Source organism: Rutilus rutilus (genome assembly GCF_951802725.1).
Source record: "Rutilus rutilus genome assembly, chromosome: 6".
NCBI classification, from domain to species: domain Eukaryota; kingdom Metazoa; phylum Chordata; class Actinopteri; order Cypriniformes; family Leuciscidae; genus Rutilus; species Rutilus rutilus.
Window position 1 is genome coordinate 33,920,364 of NC_140214.1, and position 21,539 is coordinate 33,941,902.

At 39.1% G+C, this 21,539-nt stretch overlaps 1 protein-coding gene across 2 annotated transcripts in view; it reads left to right on the forward strand.

The window, feature by feature from the left end:
* gjc2 (gap junction protein gamma 2) overlaps window positions 1-4,928 on the forward strand; it is a 131,346-nt gene extending 126,418 nt beyond the window's left edge. For both annotated transcript variants that reach the window (XM_084411627.1, XM_084411626.1), the window contains exon 2: window positions 869-4,928. In XM_084411627.1, coding sequence (XP_084267753.1) covers window positions 898-2,157 — 1,260 coding nt within the window. In that variant the 5' untranslated portion in view covers window positions 869-897 and the 3' untranslated portion in view covers window positions 2,158-4,928. The remainder of the gene's footprint in view (window positions 1-868) is intronic.
* Window positions 4,929-21,539: the final 16,611 nt, after the last annotated feature.

The following is a 21,539-nucleotide window of genomic DNA, read 5'->3' on the forward strand; positions in this document are numbered from 1 at the left end:
AAATAGGGCTACTGACATAATTTACTTTGAAAAAAAAATAAAACAATGTTATGTTCCATATTATGGATTTTTTTGTTATGTGCACTTAAGTCACAGTTAAATTCTAAATGAGTGCGATATTGCTGTAGAAAAAGCCTACAATGCATTGTTGTTTTTATGCAGTTTCAAAATAAAACATGAGCATGTTTAAATGTAGGAAAAAAGCCTACTTGGGCGTCTTTGGTGCAAAAATACAACATATGGGCTCCTATATTGCTGTTGTGTCATCACTCATATTCCAAGCCATATCTCTCCGGCCCCAACTGGGCCCCCATGACAAACTAATTGAATAGCCCTGCCATAAAGTGTTTATTTCTGAATGTGATTGTTGTTGGTACATTTTACCAGTATTTACTTTAAATAAAAAAAAAATTAAATATGAAAAATATGCAATATGAGTCGTCTTGTATTCTGAACAATACGGCATTTAATTATTTTATCCAGAGAAAAACGTTGGATTATGCAACAGACATTATAGAGCTAAGTGCCTTCCCGCAGTTAATTAATCAGTCTTTTTAGCCGTTATGCTGATGCTGAAACTGTCGATAAATATTGTGTTTACGATTGATATGATCAATATGTCCATATTGTATCTTTCAGCATACAAACATACAAAAATTTTAAATTTGTACCTGTAAATATTATATACTAAAAATGAGACTCGGCCCTGCAAACATCATTGCCATATCAGAATGTTACCTTTAAGCAGCAATATTATGTCAAGGCAAATAAGCCTTTTTAGTTTTTAGTGTCAAAATATTTAATTTTCACAATATCTTTTATACACTTTTTCTTTGACTTACCTTCCTTATTTTTCTCCTATCTGCAGATCATAAGTAAAGAGTCTCTGTCACCAACATGAGTTGGAGCTTTCTCACTCGACTACTGGAGGAAATCCACAACCACTCCACGTTTGTGGGGAAAGTTTGGCTAACTGTCTTAATCATTTTCCGGATTGTTCTGACTGCAGTGGGAGGTGAATCAATCTACTCAGATGAGCAGACAAAGTTCACCTGTAACACTAAGCAACCTGGCTGTGACAACGTATGCTATGATTCCTTTGCCCCACTCTCACATGTACGGTTCTGGGTGTTCCAGATAATCATGATATCCACCCCCTCTGTCATGTATCTAGGTTATGCCATTCATAAGATCGCCCGTACCTCGGAGGAGGAATGGCGTAAGAGCCAGATTTATCAAAAGAGGAGCCACAATACTCAGTGGAGAAATGGACACCACCTAGAGGAGGTCTGTGGAAATGTAGATGATGATGAGGAGGATACAGAGCCAATGATCTATGAAGAAGACACTTTGGATGTGCAGGAGGTCAAACCAGAGACGGACAAGGGCAAAGGCCTAGATCCAATAAAGCATGATGGCCGGCGTAGGATAATGCAAGAAGGCTTAATGAGAATGTATGTGCTTCAGCTTTTATCCCGTGCCATCTTTGAGGTGGGATTCCTCACGGGTCAGTATCTCCTTTATGGCTTCCGTGTTAACCCTTCTTATGTCTGCAATAAGATCCCATGTCCGCATAGAGTAGACTGCTTTGTTTCACGACCCACTGAGAAGACCATCTTTTTACTCATCATGTATGTGGTGAGCTGTCTTTGTCTGCTGCTCAATGTTTGTGAGATGTTCCACTTGGGGATTGGTACCTTCCGTGACAGTCTTCGTAAACGTCGAAACCAGGGCCAACGACCTTCCTACAGCTACCCTTACTCCAGGAACATTTCTAGTTCTCCACCAGGGTACAACCTTGTGGTTAAATCTGACAAACCAGGTCGCATTCCCAACAGTATCATCTTACATGACCAGAACATGGCCAGAGTGGTTTCAGAACAGCATTGCACAAGTCCTGATGAGAATATTCCATCTGACCTTGCTACCTTGCACCACCATTTACGAGTAGCACAGGAACAACTTGACATGGCATTTCAGACATACAACACAAAAAACGCTCATCTTTCCAGAACTAGCAGCCCAGTATCTGGTGGTACAATGACTGAGCAGAACCGGGCCAATACAGCTCAGGAGAAACAGGGTGCACGACCTAAAGCAAGCACTGAGAGGGCAGGGACAATAGTAAAAAATGGAAAGACATCTGTGTGGATTTAATGGCAAACTCTTACCTGACTAGTTGAACCATTCTCCTCAGAAAACATTTTGTCCCAGCCAATGCAAACTACAGTCGAGAGGGCATGATTGAGCATGATGTCCCCAGGTTGAACAATAAACAAAAATTAAAAATAAATATTGTAGAAGGGTAGTATTCATTTCTAAAACTTTCTTAACACAATGCATTAGTATTCCCCCTTTCAGAATAATTCTTAATGTGCTTTTATTTAATGCTATATATATTAGGTGTTACGCTTCTCTATATTCCAAAGCATGCACGTGTATTGACCATCTTGGAAATCTGTTAAACAATTTAGTCTTTAATGGATCATTGATTGAATTGAACTATATAGAACAACCCCTATGTATCTATTCCATTTAAATAGTCCTCATAGCTGTAAAACATGTTCTTCTTCTCTTTATGTTCTCCTATTGTTATTAGTCTCTGGCTCTGTTCCAAACCCAAGCGAGCTGCCCACTTAGCCCTAAGTTTTAAGGCATGCTGGCGATGCCTAGGCTGTTCCAGTCAGTAAGCAACAAGATTATGCTTCTAAAATTCCTAATTTAACATCAGCATCACATTTATCCTTTGTGGATAAAGCAATCCCTGAATGCATTGTTATAAAAGTGTGATCAAATATGGTGGATGCAAGTTGCAAGAAACTCAACAATAAATATACTTGCTGTACATCATATAAAAATGTAATAATTAAAATGGTTATATTATAAAAAAATGCACTTTCACACAACAAGTGTCTGTGCTATGTATTTTTGGCCTTATTACAACATCTTTAAACTGATTTAAAAAAATCTTATTTACACATCTTTGGCTTAGCAATATGTGTTTTACACCAAACTTAATTGGAATCAATTGCGAGCATCAATTTTCTTGTGTGATCACGAGTTGTTCTGATGAGTGATCTTTAACATTGTTGTTATGTAAAGTGGTTTCACATTGTATGGGATACTGCCTTGAAAGATAGCTGCCTTAAAACCAACAAGGTTTTGGAACAGAGCCTTTAACTCAAAATGATGAGAGAATTTAAATTTTGGGGTGGAGTATCCGTTTAATTAATCTTAAAAAAGATTATGATGATTTCCAATTTTCTCAGTTTCTTCATTATGAATAAACATGGAGATATTAATGTGCATTAATAGCTTCTGTATGCATTCATATTATGTGGCACTAAAATTATGCATTGAGATTTGCAATGATAAATTGTGCCATTGTCTTATGAAGGTATTTTATATGTGCAGTTCACCCCAAAATTTACATTTGTTATTATTTATTGATCCTCATGTCATTTCAAAATTATATAACTTCTTTCTTCTGTAGAATAAAAATGAATTTCAGTGAATGAGGACAGAGGGTTCCATGCTACAAAAAGGAAGCTACAAAAAAGGGTTCCATGCTACAAAAAACACATTAAACGTATTATAAAAGTGGTCCAAATTGTGTGCTATATTCCAAGTCTTCTGAAGCCATACAACAACTCTGTTAATTTAAATCATTATTCAATGAAAACCGTGACATTCAAATTTATGACAGTTCATGAGTGAAGTAGCATGTTAATGAGGTGGCAGTGTGCAATTCATGAACAGATGACTCTTCGGTGTCAGATGTTTTTTAATTTATCAATGTAGTCTGAAGTTTGACTGTTCTTGAGTTTGACTGACTCAAAGAATTTTGACTTAACAGGTTGGAGAAGATGTTTGTCAGGAAATAGCAATTTCAATTTTATTCTGTGTCTCACACAAAACTATCATATGACTTCTGAAGACTTGAAACATAAAGCATGAGTCATATGGACCACTTTTTACTGTATAAGCGACTGTTGTGAAGCTTAATGTGACCATTTATTGTAATTGCATGGACAAGAGCAGTCAGTACAAAAGCTGCTTCTTTTGTGTTTCATTGAAGAGGAAAAAGTCACACAGTTGTGGAACAACATGAGGGTGAGTAAGCAACAATTTTTAGTTTTGGGTGAACTATTCCTTTTGAATAAGATATATATTTTAATTATTTTAAAATTAGTTGGTATTATTTGCATTGTTCTTGTTCCTTGTCAAATTGGGAGGTGTCATTAGATTATGCATCAAATAAAAATACATAAGCCTGAATGTCAGCATTAAGTTGGGCAGGTAAGAACATCTTCATCACTGCACACCTCATCAGGGACGTGCATAGCCATTCTGGGACTAGGATGTCCAAAAAAGGTGACTTAAAGCAGCATTATTGTGTCTTGTCCAAGACCATTATGCATACAATTTATCTCTTAGCTGTCTGGGGTAAAATATATCCACTTTACCTTTTGGCAAATTGGTGAAAAATTCTTATGAATATGTATAATTTGATTCTTACGAAACACAAATTTTAGAAAAAAGAAAATATAAATGTCCACCCATAAACCTAACCCTTAGTGGGGTGTAAGCAGATTGTACAACAATGTACAAATGAGATTTGCACCAATTCACCAAAACATACAATAGTTTTGAATTGAGTTTTGAGTGTGTAGGGTGTAACTAGTATACTGTTTTTTTAAGGAACTATCATGAAATAAGACAGTTGCAGCTGCTTTAACTTTCATGTTTAATAATTACCACACTTAATAATTCTTGAATAGGATTTTTGAAAGAAGTTTTGAAAGCTCTGAAATATTGTATAATATGGAAATGGATTTGAGTACAATGCAGTAGGTCTTTAAATTTTATTTTAGAAACACCGTTCCAAAATGTGCCTTTACCAATTACGATTGTACTGATGATTTGTTTGTGATTATTAAGGACAATAATAAATTTAGGATTCATTTATTGAGATTCTTTGCCTGTGAGAGTGTTTTGAATCACTGATAAATGTAATTTTTTTCTAGTATATACTGTTCACAAAAACAATATTTCAGAGATATGCATTATTACTCAGACTTTAATGCCCTAGCTAAATATAAGAGGAAATAATGCTCTGCAGAAAAGACAATATAATTTCACGAGTTCACATGTTAATGAAATCTGATGTAATATTATAATGCATATTTGGCTTGCTGTCCCAGAGTACTCCCCCCTAATGCATGTATAGATCAGGGGTCGGCAAGTAACTTTGGCCGCGGGCTAATATTTTTTTTAGCCAGTAGATGGCGGGCCAGCTACACAGAGTAGGCCTATGGATACAAATTAAATACTCTTATATAGGCCTATAATCGCGGAATATGTTGGGTCCGTCACCGTCCGTGGATCATTCGTTCAATCGTTTTTTCAAATTAAAACCAAAAATAAAAAGATGAAAACCGACTTGTTTTTCCATTATTTATTTCCTGAACTAAAATGAAAAAACGATAACGACGGGTTTTCTGATTTTCTGATTGTGCTCAGATCAAAAATAGAAAAAATGAATTACTGGATTAGACAAATTTTATTTAATTTTGAATTTAACACCTTAGGCATATATCAAGGAAATAATTTTAAACAGATCAAGTACTATTGTGGTAAGAGATTACAGCCATTTTAATAAAGGTGTGAATAGCAATCATGCCTCATTCGCTTACAGTCCGACTTTTGAACTTTATTCCATTTTATTATTATTATTTATTCGGGACACACACATAGGCTGTACCTAAGGTTTAAGGAGGTCTGCGTGGGACTGTTTTTTTTTTCGTCCCGCTCCCACAAGGTTCTATTCAGCAACCGCTTAAAATACACTCGGTGTTCACCCGCTTTATTTCCCGACCTGACGGGTCCGCAAAATTTAGATCTCGTTTCCATAATCTCACATTCAAATGTCTCTAACGGAAAGAATGAGATTAAGTAGCCTATAATAATTATAAATGCTATACAAAAATTGTGTTCGTGTAAATATAAATATTAGGCCAAGGCTATTTTAACATTGTACTGCAGAGAAAAAAATGCCACAGAAAAGAATTATGAAATATAAATAACATAAATTAAATAGGACAAAGCCTATCACTGAAATTTCTAAGCAACATAAACGAAAATCATATTGCCCTACTGACAAATGAAGTAGGCTATTTTCTGCCGAACTATTTCAAACATCCTTGCAAAAAAAGAATGTTGTTGACTGACAATGGTTTCAGTACCAAACAGCTCCTCAGGTGTACAGGTGGTCAGAAGTAAGTGCGGATACGCTGTCAAAAGATGTCGGGAGTGGGCTATTGTCAGTCAGACCGCCCGCTCCGTCCAAAGTACACCAGAGTTCTGACCACTACCGTCTTTTGGCGCGCGAATGGACACAAAGTGTTCAAGCGTATAACTAGACGTGGCAGGCGCGAATTTTACGCGCTATTCGCGTCCGGTATGAACGCACAGTTATACCTTAAAATGTAATCCCGCGCCGCATGATTCCCTATGGCTTTTCTCAAGTAGTGGAAGAGTTTTGTGCAGCATTTAGGACTTCCAAAATAATCCGGCGGGCCAGAAAATATTGCTGGCGGGCCAGCCGCCAGTTGTATAGGTATCTATGAGCAGACCCAGCCTAGTGTGAGGTGATGGGGTGGTGGCGGGATGCTGAGAAATTTGTCATGAGACAGGAGGTAGGGAAGGCTTTATTTATACTGGCTTCTTATTGTGCTGATTGGATTACATGAACATGCTCCTCCCGAATTTTGTTACATAAAAGTTCATTTATGTAAATTCATCAGTAGCACAGATTCAATGACTGCTGTTGGAAAATATGTACTGTATAAATATGAATAACTGGTACAGCATGTAGGGAGGAAAAACAGTATATATAAACCCCCCACAAATGCAGGTAATAGATACACGTGTGTATGGCAATCCACAAATACATGAAAGATCCACATGTGACTTGTGGCTGTGCATGTGAATGAGAAGACACATGTGAAGTGTCGCACAGGTGTTGCTCATCAGCAATCACGCCACCGTCCTTGCGCTGTTCTCCAATGGCCCTTGGCCTCGTCCTGCTTGCCACATACCCCCATTGCCCCTCGCAGGCCGGGGGGGGGGGTACCCATGAGACTGAGCTCTACTCCTCTATCGATCTTCACTGTCGTCGCTCCTCCTTTTATACTTCCGCTCCTCCATGAGAAATACGAGACCGGTGCGTCACACAGGTGTCGCTCATCAGCAATCATGCCACCGGCTTTTGCGCCATTCTCCCACGGCCCTCAGCCTCATCCTGCTCGCCACAATAAAAAGTCTTTGAAGTAATCTCCACTTTTATGCTTTGTTTCCAACAGTTAAAATGACAAATAAATGCATACTCCAAGAGCAAGTTTGATTATACCATCTGGATGCTCAAAATGTATCGTGTGAATGCATGTTTTAAACAGCTTATTGTACATGTAAGTTAATCGCCGTTCTAAACTAATGCGCTGCTGCATTGTAAAGCACACACATACAGACAGTAGCTCGCACATCACATCAAGCCCTGACTATAACCCACATCTTTACTATTAGTAGAGAGACACTTCCAGGTAAAATAAATTCACACGCAATCACTCTCTCACTAATGCATTCATATTTATGTAATCTTTACTGTGCTACGTTATCTGTATCTGATTTAGAATGAGCAGATATCTGAGAAATATAATGACCCAAAGACAAAAGAACTGATACAAATAAGCTGTAATGTAGGAGCAATAGCCTTGTGGGCAGCACTGTGTCATATGCCATAGCTGTGCACAAGGCAACCCGCGTTCGAGTTTCAGCCCAAGAATTCAGGCTTATTTGTTTATTAATGACATCATCACAGACTAGTCGACGGCAACTCGACTTAAATCACATAAATGTTGACTTAAAAAAAACAACTGAAGTCTTACGTATTGGGGTCTCACATGGGAGCCCCAATCACCTCTGAGTAGTAAAAAACGGGCCAATAAATTTTGGCAAGTGAGATTTGCATGTCAAGCTAAGGCCTATTCAGATTTTTGCTTCGGAGCCAAGTGGTTGCGCAAAGTGATCTCTCTCTTCCAATCGCCTAACCAAGAGCATTCTTCCTTATCTAAAAGAGCTTGCCTATGAAAGGAGGTCTTTCTTGCCAGTGAAAGGGCACATTGGCCCTCATTTATCATTCTTGCGTAGAAACGGGCGTATATGTTGGCGTAAGATTATGCTTACACTCTTCTCACCGCCTGAATTATGAAGCTGTGCGTACCTTTGAAATCCAGGTGTACGCAATACCTGCGCTTGATAAATGCCGCGGCTGAAAACGAGCGTCATTAGAATAACACGCCCCTATATATTCAAGTCTCCGCTCCCCCCACGCCCTCATTTTACGCCATGGACACACGGAAGACGGCAAAGAAGAGAAACTTCTTTGAGAAAGAGAAGAAACCAGGGAAGTGGAAAGAAACAAATTTGATTTCTAGATTTTTATTATGAATGACGCTTATTGTTATTTAGAAGAAGAATGTCGTTATTATTATTATTTGTATTATTATTATTATTATTATTATTATTTAAAAGAAGAAGAATGTCATTTTTATTATTTTGTCAGTCTGAAATATTTTTTTGGTCATTGAAAGACTATCATTACTAAACCCAGTCCGTGCACACCTGCCGGGCCTAACCCTGGCCTAACCATCGTTTCAAAGAATAGTACAACGGCGAGCGCGTCGAGTAAACGCCTCGTCCGTTTGGGGAGGTGCGCGCGCAGTCTGCGGAGACTCGCGCTGCGGAGCCAGGCGAAAGTATAAACAAGGCTTGAAACATCAGGTAAAGCGCACAGGCTCGCAACTTAAGGAATACATATGCCTACAATTCAAATGCTTTGGTAAAGTCACACAAATTAAACATTGAAGTCCATGTTGCACAAAAATAAACACTGAAGTTTATAATTACTATGTTGTTGTTTCTTTACAGTGGGTCATAATATATCATATCTTTTAGTTTGTCAGTGCGTTTTGTGGTGTTAGGAATTGTTTTTCTGCGCATTCCCGCACTCAAAACGTGCGTACACCACCTCCTGAGCTGGCGTAGGATTTGAGAGTGCCGTACGCCAACGTCCATATTGATAAATCTCAAAGTCACCGTGGTTTTGGGTGTACGCCAGGTGTACGCTGGAAATTTGGTGTACGCACTTTTGATAAATGAGGGCCATTCAGTGGTGTTTTGCCATTCATAAAAGGATTTTGCACAGTTACATGCAGCAATTCACCCCTCGGCACTTTGCTGCAGAAGAGCAGATTTCCCTATAAGAGCAAGCACGGGCTGCAAGATTCTTTTTAAAGACGCCTCTCCATCCATGCATTCTTGGATGCGGTCATTTCATGTCTTCGTCTGATGACCATGATCGCTGTCTCACATTTCTGGGCCATAAGCATGCTGATCTTTATATTTTCTTTATAGTTTATTTCATGTAAAGATTAATATAGGGTTCTAGTAAGTAGCGTGCCATACGCAGATTCACCTGCCGTTAGGTATGGCTTCCACAGGTCAAAGAACGTCATTATCTCTCCGCCATGGTTTTAGGTGCGTGCCAGAGGCGAGTGCTGCAATATAAGATGTTTTGCTAGCGGTTGGTGAGCAGATATGCTATGAAAATATTGTTTTCTCAAAACAGAAGCATTGTAAACAAGTGTAACGTGGTGGTGGTTGTGGTGGTGGTGGTGGTGGGGGTAAACGATGGACAAATACCAGATTGTATAGTGGTAATCTAATATGACAAGCTGACTATGCCACCCCTTTTCAGAGAAAGGGGAAATAACTACCCAATGGAAATAGGGCACACAGGTTCGTTACCATGGAGGGCAAAGATACGTGGATATCAGTACAAAATAAAGTTAGTTTAAGTACACAAAAACTCAGGTTAATGCAAGGCAGAATGTCACTAGTACAGCACCGTTCATCAACACACACACACACACACACACACACACACACACACACACACACACACACACCCACTCGAGATGCGCGGATGGGCTATTATTTCATCCGCAACCGCATCACAAAAATCATCATCCGTCCGCCATCCAGCCGCACCAACGTTTTTGACCAATTTTCAAAACCGCACCCGCCCGCCATCCGTTGATTTGTGTATACATATATTTTTCATTTGATTGGTTCAACCGCCCGCCACCCGCCCGAATTTAATTAAAATATTATTTTTCGTCACGTCATCCGCCCAATCCGCGGTTTATCCGCTGAGTCCGCGGCTGTAACCGCCAACCGCGCATCTCTACCCCCCACACACACCCCCACCCCCCCCCACACACACACACCCTACACACACACACCCCCCCCACACCCACACAACACACACACCCCCATAACACACCCCCCCCCACACCCACACACACCCCCCCACACAACACACACGCCCCCCACAACACACCCCCACACAACACCCCCCCACACAACACCCCCCCCCACACACAACACACACCCCCCCACACAACACACTCCCCCACACAACACACACACACACACACACACACACATACCCCACACCCCCCCACACACACCCCCACACCCCCCCCCACACACACAACACACACACACACACACCCCACACACAACACACAACACACACACACACCCCACACACACACAACACACACAACACACACAACATACACCCCCCACACAACACACACCCCCCACACAACACCCCCCCCACACAACACACAACACACAACACACACACCCCACACAACACACACACCCCCCCCCCACACACAACACACACACCCCCCCCCCCACACACAACACACACACCCCACACACACACACCCCACCCCCCCCCCCCCCCCCACACACACAACACAACACACAACACACAACACAACACACACACAACACACAACACACAACACACACACACACTGTGAGGTGTAAGCAATTATAAGCGGCAAACCACACTCAGTGCTTGAAATACCACCACCCAAAAGCAAGAAAAGCTAGCCTCCCAACCCGGGCTCCATCAGCCTAAAATAAACAAAAAAAAGATTAATGAATACACTGAACAAATGATACTAGACACAAATAATAATAACTAAATTCTGAGGAGTTGATGCAAAACTCACCACAAAGGGAGCACTAACTTGTAGACAAAACAAAATAACAAAAAATCACAGAACAACAAAAGTTACAACTTCTTAAATTGCAAAATTATTAACATCAAACTAAAAAACAAATTAAAGAAAAATACAAATTAGCACACATGCAGCCAATGGTAATATGACTGAAGAGCGAGCCCACATACACAACTTCGGCACATGCGGCGGTGAACGGATTAAATGTTGTAGCGTGGGAAACATACACAAACATAAAACAGCAGCAAAACAGCAGCACCGTCTAAATGGCCTAAATGCAGAAAATGTACTCGGTTACTAACGTAACCTCGGTTCTCTCTAGTAGAGGAAACGAGTACTGCGTAAGAGTATCTTACGCTAGGGGAAAATCCTTTTTCCGCGAGATATTGAAGCCAAAAATTATCCTTAATTTTGTAATAATGCAAAACGCGTTGCGGCAGCATACAGACATAGGCAAGACGGCTCGCGCGCCTATTGGCTGTTCTGCGGCAACTGCAGCAGCCTATCGAGCGAGGCCTAGCGTAACGTCAGACCCAATGAGGGTGCTTCGCGCCCGCTGCGTCACGTCCCGCCGAAACGGGCGTGGCCTAGGCCTATAAATATAGCTCCCCATATGGAAAAGGTTTGCTAAAAACTCCTGTGATTCTTATATGTTCCAACAGAATATTGTAAGGGACATATATGCTGCAAAAACCACATATATAAATTGTATAATATTGGTGTATTTTTAATCATATTATGTCATATATGTCCTACATACAACTGAAGCCACATGATGTAAAAACATAGGAAAATAATGCTAATTTAATATGAACGTCCAACATGGATGTGTATAAAACAGTGCAGTTTACCAATCAGTATAAGGCTGTACTTCACTCATGCTTGTTCTTATCTTGTCCAGCCCTATGCCTGTAGTCAATCATGGTTACTGTATATACTGTATAATCAGCCTTAGATGAAACCAGGGCCGTGCAGAGACCTCTGGAGGGGCAGGTGCTCAAAGTATAAAAGGGGGGCACATGGAACAAGGCTTTAAATGGGGCTGTGTTTTTCCTGTCTTAAAATGAGGCGGAGGTGGTAAAATCCTAATAATGTATTTTAATAATAAGATAATAAAATGTGTATTTTTTTGTAGATCATCATATAGCCTAATGTGTTTCCCACATCATTTTTGTGGGTGGAGCTTGGTACCTCTAGGGGGGTCCGGGGGCATGCCCCCCCCGTAAGAAAATTTTGTACATTTTAAAGATAAATTCATTAATCTGGTGCACTTTGAGTCACCCGAATCTGCCCGAATCCACTGTTAAAAATAAATAATCCATCCGCAAACCGCCCATATTCTTTGATTTAGATATCTGCATCTGATCATCACTTTACAATTATTCAAATTCTTAGTGTTAAGCATGATAGTATGGTAACATATCACACTGAAGTAGGCTGATTTAAAATGAACATTTATATACAATAAAAGTTCTTCTTTTGGCAAAATTACATTTCCTTAATAGCCTAAACAGAGGCTTTTCTCCCTTCAAACTTAAAATGTCAATGTTTCATTACATCACTGTTTGAAATCTCTAATTTTTTGTATCTTTTATAAAGGGCATCTTTCCCCTAATTTTATTAAATGTATGTGTGGCATTGAGAGTATTTTTCTTAAAGATCTTCTAGTGTAATGACTACGCCACCTGGGAGTTCTTAACCCAGGAATACCAACCTAATAAATAGGCTGCACAGATTTAATTCCCTCTTATAAGACAAAAGACGTGGATGAATAAATAATTGTTTTATTTTTCTAGTCACAGTAATAATAATTAATTCAAGACAAAGACGATACAAGGAAAATGTTCAAAATAATACTTCAACACTGAGACTTCACAACATCAATACACAATAAATACACAGAGAGACAATCTCAACTTTTTTCAGATGATAGGACCGAGTGTGACCAGCAGGGGGGGACTCAGTGAGCACCAAAACACTCAGTAAATAGCACAATAAATGCAAAAGAAAACCAAACACACAATTAATATCACCTTCACACACTGGTGCTCATACACAGCACAAAAGTAATCAGCAAATCAAGCCCCACCCCTTTGCTTTTGAACACTCAACCCAAAATGAAATCAAAGAAAGGAATCACATAGATTGATCAAATACAGTTCACAATAAACGGATACAAAATAACAAGTTAATTAAACAATAAACATTTGAAAGAAAACAATACAATTAGCAAACACACAACACTCTCCTTGTAAACATACACACTCCCACGTAGCCCCACACACACACGCTCGCACGCACACACACACTTACACACGCGCCCACACACACACTAAAACTACAGGAAGGCGATATTCCTCTCCTTGCCAACCTGCATACGGTTTTAAGCACTAGCAGTTTCGATTCGGCTATAGCCAGAGTTGAATGAAGTTGACATAACTCCGTTGGTTTAAATCCAGTTGAAACAACAGCAAAACAGCAGCGCTCCGTGATTAACGAGCGAACGACAGGTTACCCCAGCAACCGAATCCTCCCCGCCACTCGGCAGAATATACTGCCCCTCTGAAACAACAACTATAATTAAGAGAAATCTCATGGAGCATAACACAAATACAAATAACCTGCATACTTGGGGTGCAATGAATCCCAGTCACAGCAGTCCGACAGGTGAAATCAATGTGCACGCTGTAAATAGAACAGAAGGGATTGTAATTCACCCACTGCCCTATAAACTGAAGGATAAACACTATAAACAATCGCGTTCCTACCTGTGAAAAATCTACACCAGAACGTCAGCCGTGGGAAACAGCACTCAATCTCCTACGTGCCATACAGGGGACCAACCAGACAAATTTCCCGCATGCAGCTCAGCATGCGGAACCGGAAAGCAAGGAAGAAGCTCGGTGACGTGGTTCACTACAGAGCAGATATATATGCGCCGCCCTTAGCTGGGATAGGCTCAAATAAATAAACCTGAAGCAACCAATAGTGGCCCAAAACCACACATCTATACTGCCACATTCGCTCCAACTTTCATTTCAAATTCTTAAATTTGATCAATATATTATAGTTATTATATTATAGTTACCAATCACATTAAATAATTTACATTGAAAAATGATAACTGTATTAAATTAGATTATTTTAAATATTTTTGAATATACAAAAATAAGGAGTGTTGAAAAGATGATACTTTATGAAACTAAACCGCCAGTAGGAGGCGGCAGGCGACCGTTTTAATGAGCGAGTCATTGAGTCATTCATTCAAACGATTCGTTCAATCGGCTGATTTATTCAGAATGAGGCAGTTTGTGAATGGGTAATTGAATCTTTGACTCAACCGATTCGTTCAAAATGCTGAATCATTCAGTAATGCAACAAGTGTTGCTGTGAGATGCGCTATGGTTCTGCGGTGATATTTGTTTGGAACTATTTTCGCTGCTGAAACAGAACAAAAACAGTCATTGCGTCTAAAATGTAAGTGACTTAATTTTAACTATTTGTTTATTGACCTGTTATGAAATCAGTCTCGGTTTTAATCTTGATGGCATTCAGGAAAACAGTTACTTCTACAGCCTACACACTGCAATATAAACAACATCTCTGCATGCTCTCTTCACGTCGTCCTTGTAAAATAATAATAATAAGTAAACAAACATCAAAATCAATTCGCTGAAAATGAAATGCCACTTACCAGCAGCCGCAGATTTTAAGATATCTTCTGGTAGTGCGCGTAGCCGCGCGAAATTAAAGAATGTGCGTGCAGCGTGAGGAATCGTTCTGGATGAGTTCGTCAGGTGAAAGGTCATCATGTTGATCATTTCATTTACGGCTAAATTATTATTTATTAATTTTACTAATAGTTAGGTTGGGCAGGCATCCACAAAAGGGCCTTTAATTACAAAAAAAGGAGAGGAAATTTTGCCTTGACAAAAGGGCACTTTGGGCACCAAGGGGCAAAGGGGCAGGTGCTCGAGCACCCAACGCCCCCCCCCCCCTCTGCACGTGCCTGTCGTATACAGCATGTGGTATTCTCTTTTGTTAAAGGTATAGCGGAGGATCTTTCCAAATTTTAGATAAGACCCGCCCTCTCCACTTTTTGAAAAGTTTGATTGATTCACCAGAATGATTGACAATTAGGAGGACCAATAGTTTAGACTACCCACCAGGAAGTAAAACATCCTCCGCTATACCTTTAAGTACTTAATATTTGCATAACATTTGTGAGTGGATCATTTATTTATTTCACTTATTAGATTTTGTCGTGTTCCACTGTCGTCTCCCTGCTGTTAAGGGTGGCCAACAGCACCTGCATTTCAAGGTAATTTATATTCATATTCACCATATTAACAGTCATCAAATGTGTACAAAATACTAGACATTTCTTTTTCTTTTTTTAGGTGTCATTGCTGCTTTGAGTGTCTATGTAAGTATCCCTTTAAACTTACTATATAATGTTCATCAGAGTCATTAGTCATTTGTTTCCCTGCTGTTAAGGGTGACCAGAAGCACCTTCATTTCAAGGTAATTATATTCATATTCACCATATTAACAGTCATCAAATGTGTACAAAATACTAGACATTTCTTTTTCTTTTTTTAGGTGTCATTGCTGCTTTGAGTGTCTATGTAAGTATCCCTTTAAACTTACTATATAATGTTCATCAGAGTCATTAGTCATTTGTTTCCCTGCTGTTAAGGGTGGCCAACAGCACCTGCATTTCAAGGTAATTTATATTCATATTCATATTCACCATATTAACAGTCATCAAATGTGTACAAAATACTAGACATTTCTTTTTCTTTTTTTTTAGGTGTCATTGCTGCTTTGAGTGTCTATGTAAGTATCCCTTTAAACTTACTATATAATGTTCATCAGAGTCATTAGTCATTTCTTTATAATATTCTGTCTGCATGTATTTTGTCTTTATTAACAAGGTTTTGTTTGTTAGTAAACACATTACACTGGCACTACAACATAATGTAGTTTTCTGGGACAGCATTCACATCACAGCTTGAAGGAATAGCTAGAATTGTTTATCCTCACTAGTAGATTGGCTTTCTCATTTTGTTAATGTGAGACAAATTGTCACATTTATCAGTTTGTAAGGGCTAATCCACAGCTAGAAACAATGATTTAACCGTTTATGAAAAAATGTGTGAGAAGTCTTTCCATCCTCAATTGTGTAAGTAACCCCCTTACATATAATTTTAGTTGTAACTATATTTCTAGTGCATTTTTGTATTGTCTGTTGTTATTTATGTAAATGATACTTGCCATTTTGCATTTAACAATGTAACTGACTTTAATTATTTCTGTGTTTGTCTGTCCTGACCTGTCCTATACTTTCCTCTCCATAATTGTGTATTATTCACTCAAACCTTTATCTTGCTTACTAATTTTAAAAAAAAAGCCTCTTCCATCCTTTCTCTTCCAAAACTCATAAATGGCCTGCCACCTCTTGCCACCTGCTGACTTGCTTGCACTATAAACTTCAAAATGCAAACTCACATCTGCTTCTAACCCTTATGCACCTATGCTTAGCTTGCCAACGCATCTTTAAAAAAAGGCCTGTACCCATGAATTGATCTATGATCATGTAGAAGTCTTGTTGCATCTTGATACATCTAAGTACATACTCAAAACCACAAATATTTGCACCCATACTCACGTCCTGTAAGATCACCGTCTCAGGTAACAAAACTGTGCTGCATCTTCAGAAATAGTAAGAGAGAGTTTCTAAAGTTTTTAACTCTTTTAAAGTAAATTTTTTTTTGATTAACCTAACTTCAAGTCAGTCAATTAACTGTTGTATTACTGTTACTAATATACTCGTTATATATTAAATATTTAACTTTTCTATATATCTGATTGCATAAAAGGTGTTACGTTATCTTTATCTACGTTAAACACATTATCTTTTGTGTTTGTTTTCTCAAACATATTTGCTTGATTGCCAGTGCTGAAACATCACCATGCCAAGAAAAGGAAAGAGGAGTCAATCTCAGAAACAGCGCAGAAACCTAGAAGCTTCATGTGGCTCCAGTAGTACTTCTGGAACAGGTAAGTTTGGTGAAAAACAGTATGTTCTGTCTGTTACAGCATCTCACTGTCAAAGCGATTCTAGGTACAAGATTTACTCCAGAGGCCGTCAAGTGTACATGCAATGCCTTAATGTTCCTAGCTGTCCATAATGAACACAATGAGTTGCGCAGTTTCGATTTAGACCGCATTTTACAGAAAGGTGATGCAGTTTACACTAGTGTCAAACGAACACTGCAGAGCAAATGGCAATTTGTGGCTAATTTCTTAAACTTTGATGAGCTGCCAAGCACAGTTAAGACCAACTCAGGTTCATGCTACAACATCCTGAAACATCCTCAGAGAGTTGGATTTCTAAAAGATTCACCTGTCCTAGGCGAGTATGAAAACCTTGAGAATACTCTGCAATGCCTCAGAGCTGATGTGAGTGACGCGTTGCTGATGTGTGGAACCACGTGTATCGCCGTATTCAGAGATCGCTCAGGGAGGTTTGGTTATTTTGATTCTCACTGCAGATCAGCAAATGGAATGCCTGAAGATGAAAGCACAGGTACGGCCGTGATGTTGACCTTCTTCCGTTTAGAAGACATGATCGAGAGGCTGCTGCTATTATTTCAATGGTGTTTCGATTTGAGAGACCAGCAACAATTTGATCTGCTGCCTGTATCATTCATTAGCAGGATAACTGAAAGCAGTGTACGTCCTGAAGTCTCCCCGAACTGCTGTGAGCTTGAACGTGATGTACAACCATCTGTCTCTTTTGAGAACAAAGCTCTGTCAAACAATGAACAATGCAGGTCTGCTGATGTCTCACAACAGTGTGTCCAAGATCCGGTTCAACAACCATCTGAGACTAACGTTAATGGAGCCACATCAATTAATGATCAAGCCCACTTGACTTATCCAGATAAAATTGATGTTCAAACTACCGTCACTCAGAATCAAGACAGTAATAAAAATATGTCATTCAGTGAACTTTCTCATGGCATACTGTCACAGGATCAAATGCCAGTGTCAGCTCCTAATCACCAATATTCACAATCGACAATCAAGCAGACAGAAAAACTGAACAAGAAGCGAAGGCGAAAGGCTTATTATAAAAAATGGCAGAAAGAAATGGTTCAGAAGCAAGGTGTTCATGACAAAAAACAGGCTGTATGTAAAGTCTATGATTCTAAAACAAGTAGTGAATCCAGGGAAAGACGTAAACAAGCCATGAAGAACAAGTATTGGAATAGTATGATTTACAGAGAGCGAAAAAAGGCTTATGTAATTAGCAAGTATAGAAATAATGAACAATTCAGGGAGAAACAAAAGAAGTATATAATTAAAAATTACAGGAATGATGCACAATTCAGGGAGAAACAAAAGAATTATATAGTTAAAAATTACAGGAATGATGTACAATTCAGAGAGAGACAGAAGGACTATATATTGAGAAATTATAGGAACAATGCTAAATATAAGAAACAGCATAGGCAATATCTTGTTGATCGATATTCAAAGGATCCAATTTTTAGGCAAAGGCAAATAGACCATTACACAAACCGATGCAAAAATGATCCTAACTTCTTTGAAAAAAGGAAGAACATTTTTAAACAACGTTATCACTGTGATGTACATTTTAGGGCTCGTCAGAAAGAATATAATTTATTCAAATCTAAAAACAAAATATCTGCACTCAAGGTACTTCACACAGTATGCTGTGCACAAGACATACTGCACAAATACAAAAAAATGCACCAGCAGAGAGACACATTACAAAATACCCAGCCTGACGCAGTACAAGATCCGACTGTGTTAAGAGCTTTAAATGTTTTCAGAGACGTTATAAAACAGGGGCCAACTTATGTCTGCACATGCTGTGCCAGAGCACTCTTCTCAAATCAAGTGAAATCATGTGATCGTGAGCGCTATCAGAAGAATCCGACAGTTGCTTCAGTTTGCTTGACTGGAAACTATGTTCACGTCTGCTCCGACTGCCCTGATCAATGTGCCTTGGAGAACAGGAAAACAGTGGATCTGTCACTGCTGCCATAACACACTATTGAGAGGTCTGATGCCTGACATTGCTTTAGCCAATAAACTTCAGTTCGCTCCCATTCCTCCAGAACTCTGCGATTTGAATGTTCTTGAAAGACACGTTATTGCAAAGTACATTCCTTTTGCTAAGATTATTACACTACCGAAAGGCCAGCAAAGAGCTATTAAAGGCGCCGTGATTTCTGTTGCATCTGAAGTAGAAACAACAGTGAATTCTTTACCCAGACCAAGAAGTGAATCACAACTGCTTACAGTGAAACTCAAAAGACGTCTGTGTTACCAAGGCCACTATCAGTTTCAGACTTTGAACATGCAAAAGGTTTTGTCTGCTTTAAGAAAGCTAAAAGATATCCATTCAGAATATAAAGATATCGTCATTAATGCAGAACTCTCTGAGGAAGAAATGTTTAATGAGCATGAAGAGTGTGCAAATGAAATCACAACTCCTGATGAGGAAATGGATATTGAGAACACTGAAGAACAGAGCAATGAGAATGAACCCAATGATTCTAACGATGACACTCCTGCAGAAGAGCAATCGAGAGGCCTTGCCTTGGACACATGTCTTCAGCCCCCAGATCTCGGCCAGCAGCTGTTGTCTTATAATGATGGAATATTTTGCATTGCCCCAGCAGAGAGAAACACTCCTGTAAACACTTTCAAAATTCCTAAACTTGAGTCTATGGCGTTTCCAGTGCAGTTTCCTGATGGCAAGAACACTTTTGATGAGCTGGACAGAACAAAACATGTTTCCCCCAGCAGATACTTTAACTCTAGACTATTCTCTATTGACAATCGTTGTGCGAAGGATACCAACTATATCTTCTTTGCGCAGTTTGTAACTGAAATGAATATGGCAACATCTAGTATGTCTATCCAGCTGAGGAAAGGAAAACCCATGACCCGTGATGGACGCAGAATAAACTGTTCAATGTTGCAGGACAAACAGGAGCTAGAAAAGCTTGTAATAAATAAGGAAGCTACACGATTCATGCAACCATTAAGAGGGACTCCAGCATACTGGGAGAAATCTCTCCGTGATCTGTTTGCTATGCTGAGACAGCTGGGCACTCCTACATTTTTCTGTACGTTTAGTGCTGCTGAGATGAGATGGCCTGATGTGATTACTGCTATTAAAGCACAACAAGGTGAAACCGTGAACTTTGCTGAATTAGACTGGTCCGAAAAATGTGAAATCCTCAGAAGTAACCCTGTGACAGCGATGAGAATTTTTGAAAAGCGAGTTGAAGCCTTGATGAGAGATTTGATCAATTCACCTGCTCGACCTATTGGTGAGGTAATTGACTTTTTTTACAGAGTAGAGTTCCAGCTACGTGGCTCTCCACACATTCACTGCTTATTTTGGGTGAAAGATGCTCCAGAGTTTGAAAAAGATCAAGATCAGGATGTGTGTGATTTCATTGATAAATACATCTCATGCAAATTACCAGACCCAGACAAAGACCCAGAACTACATAAAATTGTAAGTGAAGTACAGATGCACAGTCGTAACCACTCAAAATCCTGTAGAAAGAACAAGAAGCACTGCCGGTTTGGATTTCCTAAACCACCCATTAACAGGACCATGATATCACGCCCCAGGCCTCCTCCTGCAGAGAATGATGATGAAGGTAATGAATCAGAGGAAAGAAATGATGCCAGTTTCGCAAAAGAACAGCTACAGAAGGTGTGGGATCTACTGAATGACTCGACTCAAGAGTTTTGATAGCATTACACAGCTACTTCATAAAGCAAACCCAGCTGGCATTCGACTGACCTTAAACGTTTAAATGTGGTTGAAATAATGTCAGTTTATGGAAAAACATTAATTCAACGTCAAAACAATGTTGAACACCAAATGGTTGAAATGGTGTTGTTAACTCACTGTGGATTCAACATAGAAATATAAATAAAATTTGAGTTGTACGTCAAATCAACATTATTTTTACAACCATGACTTTTAAACATTTTGTTGAAATATATCAGTAGAAAAATAACGTTGTTCCAACATCCAAACAATGCTGATCAATTAACTGTTGAAAAAGTGTTGATGCATGAATAATGATACAACGTTGAAAGATCAACTCTGAATTAAACGTTTGTTAAGTAACATTAATTCAACGTCAAAACAACGTTGAACACTAAATGGTTGAAGTGGTGTTGTTAACTCACTACGGATTCAACATAGAAATAAAAATAAATTTTTTAGTTGTACGTCAAATCAACATTATTTTTTTTACAACCATGACTTTTAAACATTTTGTTGAAATATAGGCTATCAGTAGAAAAATA